The sequence below is a fragment of the Carassius gibelio genome, chromosome A12 (assembly GCF_023724105.1).
Source record: "Carassius gibelio isolate Cgi1373 ecotype wild population from Czech Republic chromosome A12, carGib1.2-hapl.c, whole genome shotgun sequence".
Taxonomy (NCBI): domain Eukaryota; kingdom Metazoa; phylum Chordata; class Actinopteri; order Cypriniformes; family Cyprinidae; genus Carassius; species Carassius gibelio.
The window spans coordinates 6,944,622-6,957,499 of NC_068382.1; the positions used below are offsets into that span (position 1 = coordinate 6,944,622).

A 12,878-nucleotide genomic window follows, 5' to 3' on the forward strand; every position below is an offset into this window, starting at 1 on the left:
TGCTTCTACATACAGTAGAGGCTGTTTACGTCAGATGATTCTTAAGAAAATCAACATGCTTGTAAGAGGGACAGGAGACAGCTGTCAGCCACAAGTCCAGCCCAAACACAGTCAACATGCATGAAGTGTGCTCTTGGTGAAGTCAAGACAGAGAATAAAAGTAATCCCTAAGTATTTGTTGATTGACAGCATAAGTCCAATGTGAAATGTGTCTGCCATATTGCGGAGGACAGAACACAGTGTCCTTATTTCTCTGCTACAACATAGTGTGAAATAACATCTGTCTTATCTCAGCACAGCCAGCGGAGCCAAAGCTATGTGAAGCAACTTTTGGTGTAACCTCAGATCAGACTGTCAATTTTTTTGGCAGATATGGTGCCAAGCCTTTAAATCCAAGTCTGAAGGCCTATGTCACAAGTCCAAGTCAGTAACAGTTTTCGACATGCAGCAGGTTAGTTTTATAAATCCTGTTGCAGGACAACTTGTATACATGTGTATACATATAACATTCAAAACATTAGGCATTAGTTCAAAAACATAGCAATACATAAAAAATACCTTCTGTAGGAGATTCACGATTGTAGTCTTTAATCAATCCGAATATGGGTAACACAGGGCAGACAGGAAAACACACAGAGCACATAGTATAGACGACACAGGACCAAGGAACAAAGGAATGGAAAACACTTTAAATACGAGACTTAACGTGGCCTAATAAACGAGACACACCTGAACCAAATCATACAATCACACAAGGGAGAAACTGGGTCAAGGGGAGGAATACACACACAGACAATCAAGGGGTGTGACAGTTTGCCCCCCTCCCGGATGACACAGGAACAACAAAATCAGGGACGGAAGTGAACTCAGGAGGAGGTTCGGGTGGACCACGTGAAGGGAGGAGCCAGGGAGGAGCCAGGAGGGACCTAAAGCAGGCAGAGCCAGGGGGGAACCCAGACCACAGCCATGAAGGTGACCCACGGTGGAGCCGATGGAGGGAGGAGCCTGAGGCAGAGACGGAGAGCCGATGAGCCAGGGTGATGGGGAAGATCCAGAGGGCCAAGGTGGAGCAGATGGCTCGGGCGACCAAAGCAGAGACGGGGATCCGGAAGGCTGCAGTGGAGCCAGAGTGACAGAGGACCAGGGAGAAACAGAAGGGAAGGAGGAGCCTCTCAGAGCCAGAGGGACAGAGGGATGAGGCAAAGCTGGAGGAATGGAGAACCAAGGCTGTAGATGGTCGAAAACTGACCAAGGTGGAGCTGGAGGGATGAGGGAGCCCTGCGGAGCTGGTGGACTGATGGGCCACGGCGGAGAGAAGGGAGCTAGGAGCCATAGTGGAGCCGCTGGGTCGATGGGCTAAGGTGGAGTTTGGGAATCAGAGGCTGGAGGCGGAGTTAAGGGATTCCCAGCCACGCCGACGATGGAGACTGGCAGACCCGTGGTACTCGCACCATACGGATGGTGGGCTGAGGGTGAGCAGAGGGGCTACCAGACAACAATGGTGGAGGAGGCAGGAGCGGTAGGGTGGGTGTTTTTATTTGTTAGCCTCCGGGCTCTCTGGGCTGGTGTGCTCTACCCACACACATCAAATCACAACTCGCTGCACTGGGAGCAAAGCAGACAGGGGAACGACAGTCCGGGCAGACACTTCAGGGCAGACTGGAAATTTTGAGGAAGGTAGGAGGAGGATGGGCATGTCTGCATTTATATCTGCCTCCCGGTCTATTAAGTCCCCTGAGTCCAGAAGCAACTCACCCCCAGTGTTGGTGCACTGGTTGAGGTTTCTTTCAGTACTCGCGCACTCCACTGTGGAATCCTCCATTGCGGGATCACACCTGTTCAGACATCATGTGGGGCTCTTGCTCCAGGGCGATCCTCAGCTCTGGCACTCTTTTTAGCGATGGCTCCTCATTGCAGATGGTGAACGGAGATCCGTTTCTTGCCAGTGTCAAACTGTATATTCTATGGCCCTACACCAACCCTACACCTAACCCTAACCCTCACAGGAAACTTTGTGCATTTTAACTTTCTCAAATAAAACTCATTCTGTATGATTTATAAGCGTTTGAAAAATGGGGACATAGGTTATGTCCTCATAAGTCACCCTCTCCTTGTAATACCTATGTCATACCATACCATGAGTTGTGTCCTGATATGTCACAAAAACAAGAGTGCACACACACGCAAGCACGCACACACACACACACACAAACACACACACACAAACATTAAGCCAAAGGCCAGTATCCTAGTAACTAATGAATGTAAGGTAATTCTCTTGGGTGATAGAGGTTGTTTAGACACTTGCTATTGTGAGCAGAGAGCATTTCATTAACACAACTTCAGATCTCTCTGTGTATTCAGCACTCAAGCTCCTCCACATGCCAAACACTCTAATGAGAACAGAGGTGCTGAATACACACACTGACCAGCCGCCACGGCAACAAGACCACCATACAGTATGTACACTATGCCATCCTTCCTTCAAGCTGACCACTGGCTTGCATTTCAACAACAGAGCACTGTCTAATCCCAGTGTTTCGAGAAACACACCTGGGTCCCATTTTTAGCACTATGCCGCTGGGCTGTGCGACTCTCATGAGCAAAGAAACACTGTGATTGGACTGGAAGCAGATGATCTGCATGATGAGTCACACTTCCAGCTGTGTTGAGCCAACAGCAGTATATGAATTAAGCAAACATGGCTTTATCCTTTCAGCCAGGAACTGTTCATTCAGCTGGGCCACTTCCAGACCTACATATGAACATGACCAATTCTTCAGCAGTTTTAGCTAAATGGATATCAGTTTTGACATGTTCATGTTCTCCTTAAAATAATAGTTCAAATAAAAAAATAACAATTATGTCTTCTTTTATTCACCCTCAAGTTGTTCCAAACCAGTTAGATTTTTTTTTTTAAAGAATACTGGTAACCATTTAAGAATCCTGGTAACCGGACTGTTGATTGTAGCCATTGACTTCCACCATTGTCTATTGTTTTCCATATTATGGAATTAAATGAGCTATCATCAACTGTTTGTTTATCAACATTCTTCAAAATATCTTCTTTTGTGTTCAACAGAAGATAGAAACACATACAGTTTTGGGAAAACTTAAGGGTGAATAAATGAAGACAGAATTATTATTTTTTGGGTAAACTATCACTTTAAAGACATGAAATAAACAAATTACTAGTTTTCATTCATCGTTGATATCTTTGAAACAGAAAGCAGACATATCGAATGACCTGGCCCATGTTTTAAAGGGCCCATAGCCTTTAGTTTATGTCACAGCCACAAACCATTTAAATTATTTAGTACAGAGATTCCCAAACATTTTTGCCAGTCAAACCCAGAGGTGGGTACAGTATCCAAATACACACAAACACAAACACACACACATACATATATATGAAGAGTTTGGTTCCCAAACGCAATAAATCCATTTTGATTCATTTGAATAAAAATGTGATTTCTTTACAGAGAAAGTGAACCACTATTCAACCAACTTTCACATAGCATATTAAGGTTATAATAACATTAAAATACAGGTTTTGATTTTCAAAGATTTATTATAAAATGGTATTATTCCCCCCTCCCAAAATGCAACAAATCCATGATTCTTTTTTGTTTCTCAAAATGCAATAAATCCATTGAATCAATATGACAAGATACGCGATATCACATTCATAATCGAATTTGGTTCATCTAATGAACGTGATATAGCGTAGCTTGTCAGTGATCTATGGCTCTGTGTATTAAATGTCACTCCATCTAAAAGCCTGTGATGGAGATTTACCTCTACTAGTAATCACAGAACTGGCTTTACTGATGAGATGCTTATGACAATCACATGTGATTTATCACCCAGCTCTTGTTTGTTGTTCAAAAATAAAAGGTAAATGAGTAATATTAAGATGCAGAGTATATTCTAAGTGCCGCCATTACTCTCTAGAGTGCATGGAATGGTGCTCTGTAATTGGTTGAGAGAATATATCGCATTCTGGAAAAAAGGGAACACACACACAAACACACACACACAGTTTTTTTTTTTTTTTCATTAGGAATTTACTTGAGTTAAAGTAAAAGTAAACAACTTTAAACATACTCTTAAAAGTACAAATGTTCTCAAGCAAATATAATGGTGTAAATAGTAACTTCATTACTAACCATCTCTGATCAAACCCCATAGATGTTAAATATTTACTTGAAGTACCTCAAGATATTTGATGTTAATATAATAAAAATGTAACAACACATTTGCATGTCCATGGTTCTCTGATGTTGTTTCATGGTCATGTAAACATGCAAATAAACTAGATTTTGTGTGTGTTTTATGTTGACCACTGGACTGTAAAGTGTAGTCAAACCTCTGTTTACTTGTGATAGTGTCTCAAATATCAATTACAAAACATTTACCCTGTAATACAAATAAATATTTGCTAATAACTATAATTTTATTTAACACTACAAGTTCCATTACTAATATTTATGAATTCTGGTGAAATGCTGCAAAAAAAAAAAAAAAAAAAAAAAAAAAAAAACAAGTGAACACTCTCAAATTCACATTAAACTCATAGCACATACTGTACAATATGTAATTACTTACTTACTAGCACATGCAGAGATGTTTTCTGGAGATTTTATTTTCTGTGAAACTAGAAACTTGAGTTGTATATGAACATACTGTGTTTCAGACTGAAACATAAAACATCAGAATATACAGATATTTAATTAAACAGCAGACTTTGATTTCAAAACCCCATTAAGCTATATTACAATTATCATGCAGCCACATTTATACATAAAATTTGTACTTTGGATAAAATAATAGATGTATACTGTATATCTGCTGTATTTAAAACAGATTGCAACTGCTTTTATCACTTAATTAGAAGCACCACTATTCGTCTGTTCCAAAATATGAGCACTACAAACTTCTTGGAATTTATCTCGCATACTGGAGAAAAAAAAACAAAAAAACTGACATTGTATTTAATTGAGCTGTCATTAATAATCTTTTTTTTCTATTATTGTAATTTTATTAGTTTTGATATTTGTACACAGGAGAGAGAAAAAAATATGTATAAATGAAAAATAGTAAACTTGTCTTTTTAGTTAAAATAAATATATAAAACAGACTGACTACGGCTATAGCAATAGCCATGTCTGTGCTTTTAACAGACACTCTCTTCATTAAACACACATCTAGCCTCTGTTTACATCTAGAGCTCAACAACATGCAGCAATTTAATTTAATGCATATTAAAACCACCCCCTCATATCAAGCAAGTTACTGTCATGTAATTATATTGTTCAGTTCACTGTAAATTGTTTTGCACAGAAAAAGTAGTGGGTATGAACATTATAAAAATACAATACTAATTAATAGTGCTCAGATATATGCTCTGTTGAACAGTGTTTATAGTCCACAGTAATTTAAAAACAATAATATAATTAAAATCAAATTGAAATCTATAACTGACAAGAGATTCTAAATAGCCTACAATATGTTTACCAATGGACACTGTACATCTAGCTATGGCCACATGAGGGCGCTCTTAGATCACTCACTGTGTGTGTATACTCCTTTTTTTTATAACATCGATACCTCATTAAGCAAAAAAGTCATTGAAATGGAAAGTTTGTTTCAGCTAAACTACATGTGGAAAGTCTGTTAGGACATAATACTGTTAAGACTGGACCTAACAAAGTATGGCAAGCCCTTTTAACATTTAACCCACACCAGTATCTATTTTCATGCTACTAGTACTTATTTTTTTTTAGATACCAGTGACTTTTGTAAAGTTACTAGTACTTATTCATTAGATAGTAGTACTTATTCCAATAGTGGGGTTTAACAAAAATAAATAAATAAATAAATAAATAATCTAAACCTGAACAATCTCCTGGTGGGGGGTGGGGTATGGGGAAGGTTGCAGAGTTGGACAAACATGCAGGGTTATTTGGATACATACTATTCAAAACAGAATAGTTGATATCTCAAGGACAGATCCCCATATAAGTCAATGGCAAAATGATGTGTTACAAGTCACAAGTCAAGTGCAAAATGTATTAGTATCGAATGAACAAGTACTAGTATCTATTTAATATGTACTAGTATCTAACAAATAAGTACTAGTATCTAATAATAAGTACCGGTATCGAATTAATTTATTACTAGTGTCTATTTAATAGTTTATAGTATATAATGAATGAGTACCAGTATCTAATTAAAAAAAAAAAAAATCTAATGAATAAGTACTAATATCTTTAAAAAAAAATAAAAGAAAGTAGTACATAAATAAAAAGCACTAGTAGCTAATGTATATGTAATATTACTTAATGGAAAATATACTAGTATCTAAAACATACGTAATAGTATCATAAAAATAGATAATAGAACAGTTTATAGATTAAATGTTAAAACGTCTTGCCATAAACAAAACTATGGCTGAAGCTTACAAAGATTGAATGTTACGAAGCATTATGCATAGCATTGAGCATAGATAGATAAATGTTGAAAACTACAATGCATTTAGTCATACTGGGTTGCTCATTCTTGAAAACCTGTCCAGCTGAAATAGTTATAGCCACAAGGAGGTTAGAGCACAGCCAGACAAGCAAATCAAATGAAAAACAGACCAATTAATTTCTCCTATGTGGACCTAAATCATACACCACATTGTCAAACTCATTAAGGGAGAGAGTCATATCACAGATATGTTAATAATATAGGGAGCATGTTGTATTTGTGTATGAAGCTCATATATGTGTAAAGATATCTATCTATCTATCTATCTATCTATCTATCTATCTATCTATCTATCTATCTATCTATCTATCTATCTATCTATCTATCTATCTATCTATCTATCTATCTATCTATCTATCTATCTATAGTATCAGACTTACTTTGCTTTGGTGCCAGCATCATCATAGCCTTTGTTAGAGACGTCGTCCAGACCTCCAATCAAGTGTTTGAAGGACCTGCAAATATGAACAGAAAAATAAATCGGTGCTATTTTTAAATAACTAATTCAAACCACCCCCCACCCGACTTAATGAAACAAAATGTGCCATTTTAGGAACCATTTGTATTGAATATTGCCATACACAGACAACTATCATTCAGGAACAAACTATTTGACTGCATGCTGTGTACAGTCATGACCAAAAATATGGACACCCTTGGTAAATATGATCAAAGAAGGCTGTGAAAATTAATCTGCATTGTTAATCCTTTTGATCTTTTATTTTAAACATTTACAAAAAGCTAACCTTTCATTGGATAATAAGAATTTAAAAAGGGGGAGATATCATTATGAAATAAATGTTTTTCTCTAATACACATTGGCTACAATTAAGGACACACTTGTGAATTATTTTTGAAACCTTCATTTGCCAGTTTAACAGGTCAAAATTTTCTCCTATAATGCCTGATGAGGTTAGAGAACACCTCACAAGAGATCAGAGAACATTCCTTCATCCAGAATCACTCCAGACCCTTCAGATTAACAGCTCCATGTTGGTGCTTCTCCTCTTCAGTTCACTCCTCTCATTCTCTATAGGTTCAGGTCAGAGGACAGGAATGGCCATAGCAGAAGCTTGGTTTTGAGCTCAGTGACCCATTTTTGTGTTCTTTTTGAGATTTGTGTTTGGATTATTGTACGGTTGGATGATCCAAACATGGTCCATTATAAGATTTCTAATCGAGTCTTGTTTTGATTTTTTATCTGTTGGTATTTGATAGAATCCATGATGCCATGTGTCTAAACAAGATGTCCTGGACCTCCAGCAGAAATATAGCCCCACAACATCAAAAATACAGCTGTATATTTCATTGTACACATGGGGTACTTTTTATCCCTGTTTTCACCGAACCCATCTTGAGTGTTTGCTGCTAAAAAAACTAATTTTTTAGTTTGATCTGACCATAGAAGCCAGTCCAGTTGAAGTTCCAGTCGTGACTGATAACTGAATATGCTGGAGTTTGTTTTTGGATGAGCTAGGAGAATTTTTCTTGAAACCCTCCTAAATAACATGTGGTGATGTAGGTTCTGTTTGACAATTTTTATTTAAGGTTTTCTGAACCCGAGACTCAACTATTTTCTGCAATTGTCCAGCTGTGATCCTTGGAGAGTCTTTAGCCACTCAAACTCTCCTCTTTACCACACATTAGGATGATAAAGACATACGTCCTCTTCCAGGCAGTTTGGTAACATTTTCTGTTCACTGGAAATTCTTAATTATTGCCCTGGTGGTGGAAATGGGAATTTTCACTGCTCTAGCTCTTTTCTTATAGCCACTTCACTAATTTGTGAAGCTCAATTATCTTTTGCTGCACATCAGAAATATATTCTTTGTTTTTTCTCATTGTGATGGATGATTAAGGGCATTTGGGCTTTGTTTTTCCCCCATTTATATTTCTATGAAACAGGAAGCAATGGCTGGATAATTTCATGTTCATTATCACCCTGAAGTACTCAAAATTGTGAATATGAATGGGAATATACTTCAGAGTTATTTTACTCATAATAATTTCTAGGGGTGTCCTTATTTGTGGCCAATGTGTATTAGAGAAAAACATTTATTTCATAATGATATTTTTCCCCATTTGAAAATCTTAAATTTTTGGGCATGACTGTAGATCTATGATCTTCACAGAGCAAATTCAGTCACAGCACAGTGCATCCCAAATGCTTTTCATCCCATTAAACTTAATTTGAAGGAAATAGATCTGTGGCTTTTTCAATATTAGCACAAACAAATAATGAGGGATATAGTAAAAACAAAATAAAAAAAAATAAATATATATATATATATATATATATATATATATATATATATATATATATATATATATATATATATATATATATATATATATATATTACAAGGAGAAGGTGACTTAAGAGGACACAAGCCATGTCCCCATTTTTCAAAACGCTTATAAATCATACAGAATGAGTTTTTTTGAGAAAGTAAAAATGCACAAAGTTTCCTGTGAGGGCTAGGTTTAGGGGTAGGGTTGGTGAATGGCGATAGAATATACAGTTTCTACAGTATAAAAACCATTACGCCTATGGAATGTCCCCACTTTTCACAAAAACAAACGTGTGTGTGTGTGTGTGTGTGTGTTAATGTGACTGTTATAAGAATGATTATAAAGATGAGGAAAAAGGTGTTTTCCACTGTGCATTAATTGAAGGGGGGCTGCAAGCATCTTTAAAAAATTCACAAATAGTCAGTTTGCCAAGGCTGCTGAGCCTAATATTTCATAAATGTTTTAATTTATTATTACTTTAAATTATTGCCTGTCTGATTTATACATGTTATGAGTTTGGCTTTCAGTTGTGACCAGTGGAGTGGAAAAATAAAATGATGGCTAAAAAAAAAAAAAAAAAATATTCAAATAACAGCTTAAGTGTCATTTAAGTCTGACTCTTACTCATGTTTACATCTCTTTCACCAAACTAAGTATTCATCCATCATTAGCAAATCAATCGTCGAGTTGCTTTGAAACTGTAGTGTCCTAATCTGGCAAGAAAGTTAAACTGAGCATTTATCCTAACCTATTTACATTTTCTCATGTTTCATATACAAATTGACTGTTGTATTCACACCAGAGTCCTGTTTGCATGCAAGTAAATAGGGTCACTTTTAATTTCATATTGACCTGAAATTTAGGACTTCCTGTCTTATACTCTTCAACATCGAATGTCATGTCACAATTTGCCAGTGGATAAAAAAAAATCCCTTAGCACAATACATAAAAAGTGATCCCCCCTCCCCCCTATCCTCTTATTAAATCAGAGAAATATTGTATCACCTATGTTGCTACAGGATAAGAGATTTAGACATGAGAGGGAAAAAGTAATAGTGTTCATTATTTCAGCTGCTGTGCTTCAGGATATGACTCATCCACCAGAGAATTCTCACATTATCTCATATTTTTATTAGAACTCTAATGAAACATTGAAAATAAAAAGGGAACAATCATTTTTATGGTTAAGAGCTAAATTGTAGGATTAATTGAAAGCTTTAAATCCTAATGGCATCATTTTGTTGGATGTTACCGTGATTTCTACAGTCTTTTTAGTCTTGGCAGCTCGGGTCAGGCAGGACAGCGGTAACCCGAGCCATAATAATGATTTGATGGACATTTAAAATGTGAATAACTTTATATCACTGCACTTCTGACCCATTTCACAATGTATTCTTAGCACAGTCCCAAGTGAAGCCCCAGAATTAGTAGCAGAAATGTTCTGGGGTGTGTACCCAAAGTCACTCACATGATTTCACTCGATTTCATATGACTTTAAAAAAACTAAATATTTTCAACAAATCTTTACATTTATTAAGTTTATTTATTTAGCTTTGCTTGTTTTTTATAGACATTATAATCAAACAAATGCTATATAAACTAGATAAACATATGAAAAATATAATATGGTGTAACCATCAAGTAGGCATATAACATAGAAAACATATTTTCCTTATATATAAAATAAGTCACGTACATGTACGTGTTCACATCATAGTTATTTTCAAGCTTTTAAGTATATATTTTTGTATATTAATGTTGAAACATGATATGATACTGCATATAAAAATATTTAAATAAAACAGTTTTTAATATAATATAATTTTAATTTACATTTTATGATATTTTTTACTTCATGCTTAAAGAAATACAAAAAAAAAACATCATTTTAATTAAGAAATTAAAAACATGCATCACAAAACAGTTGTTTTTTAATGTGTTTTAAAAGGGACCTATTATGCAAAATTCACTTTCACATGTTGTTTGGACAAAAATGTGTGCTGACAGTGTGTGTACACGACCACCCTATAATGAAAAAAATCCACCTACTCCTTTTTTGAATCCCCATAAATAATAAGCGGTGTATCACAGCGATCACAGCGACCTGTTTTCAGCATTGCTGCTAATGTGATGTCACATTAGCCAGAGGCCCCGCCCATGAAAGTTGACAGACACTACCATTTTAAAATAGAACTGCCCTGAGTGAGTTGTACACACAAGAATGTCTCCCAAGCACTTTAGGTGTAATGAAGCTGGATGTATGAATCCACATAGCTTTTTCAATTTACTCCCGAAATCTGAGCTGCTGAAGACGAGGTAAATTCATTTTGTTTTGGAAGAAACTGCTCCCTCAACTCTTCCGAAATTTGTTTATGTCTGTGCGAATCATTTTACACCGGACTGCTTTTTGAATGAGGGTCAGTATTAAAGGGGGGGTGAAATGCTCGTTTTCACTCAATATCATGTTAATCTTGAGTACCTATAGAGTAGTACTGCATCCTTCATAACTCCAAAAAGTATTTAGTTTTATTATATTCATAAGAGAAAGATAGTCTGTACCGATTTTTCCTGGAAAAACACGAGCGCCTGGAGGCGTGACGTGTGGGCGGAGCTAAAGAATCACGAGCGCCAGTTGCGTTGAGAGCGTTTGGAAGCTGTGACAGCTGTGAAGGCTGAAACTGAACGAGAGCAGCAGCAGCAAGGACTCGCTCCGAGCGGGGCTCGAACTCGGGTCTCGGATGGGAGGCGGACGCACTAACAAGGAGGCAGAGATATTTTAAGCAGTTTTACTCACCGCCTGTGGTTCCAACACACAATCGTGACCCTTTTTCGTTGGGATTGCATCATCCTTAAGAAATAAACGATACGCAAATCCGTCGTCAAACTGGGCCATGTTTGTAAAACAAGCATTTTAGAAATGCAGGGAACAAACACAAACACTTGCACAACTCCGTTGATGCTCTGTAAAAATAAACTCCATCCACTGGTCCCTTAATGCTGTTTTTTCTTTGGTAATCTGTGCAGGGTTGTCTTGCCCTGGCAACCAAAAATACACTTCTTTTGTGACATTTCGCGACGCTCTCGCTCTGATCAGTGAAGTCTGTTGTGCTCTCAGTGCTCTGCTATACGGGAGCGCGCGCTCTTCCGGCAAACGTGCCCTCAGGACCCATATAAGGAAATTCCGCTCCATCTAACGTCACACAGAGCCATACTCGAAAAAAACTTTCCGAAACTTGTGACAAACTGGAAGGAGTATTTTTGGAACAGAAATACTTAGAGTTGGGTCCGAGTCCACCTTTGTCGAGTACGAGTCAAGACCAAGTCCACAAACATCGAGTCCAAGTCCGAGTCCGAGTCCAAAAGGGGCCGAGTTGGACTCAAGTCCGAGTCCTTAAAGGCCGAGTCCGAGTCGAGTCCGCCCGAGTCCAGAAAGTAATTAAATTTAAAAAGATTATAAATTGGTATTGTACATTTTTACATTCTATTTATATTTTAACCTTTCAACCCATTAAACCAATGGCAATATAAAAATGTAATAAAAAAAATACCACTGTTACATCTAGTCATTGCCATTGAACATTTTTATTTTATGTCAACAGAACTAGTTTCCTATCAAAAAAGTTTTCAAAGGTTTTATTGTATTACAAGTGCATGAAAATACAAATGAACCTATTTTATTATTGTATCACACTATATTGTCCTCCAGTTAAAGAGAGACATTTCAGTTATTTAATGCCTCTCCCCCACATTTGACAGAGGTAAAGTGCAGCCAATGAGGAGAGATCCTTAATGATGACATTATGAATTTCTTGTTGTCTTGGAGAACTTGCATCATAAAGTTGCATTGCTTGTTTGGTCAGTTCTGGTCTTGCAAATCCTGCAATGCTGAGCTGTGCAGCATCTGTTGGTTGCTGCTGCTGTCTTTGGTACTCAGTTGCATCGGTTTTCGGATCACCAGTACACTGAACCGAAAACCGTGTCTTTTTCAAGTATTTTGTTAAACATCGGAAAGTGTGATAAAACTATAATATATATATATATATATATATATA

General features: G+C 36.8%; 1 protein-coding gene across 1 annotated transcript in view; it reads right to left on the bottom strand.

Annotated features, from left to right (window-relative positions):
• Positions 1–12,878, bottom strand: part of LOC128024996 (cGMP-dependent protein kinase 1) — a 153,378-nt gene that overhangs the window by 17,503 nt on the left and 122,997 nt on the right. Inside the window, exon 9 of the mRNA XM_052610931.1 lies at positions 6,915–6,989. Within this exon, the coding sequence (XP_052466891.1) occupies positions 6,915–6,989 (75 nt within the window). The remainder of the gene's footprint in view (positions 1–6,914; positions 6,990–12,878) is intronic.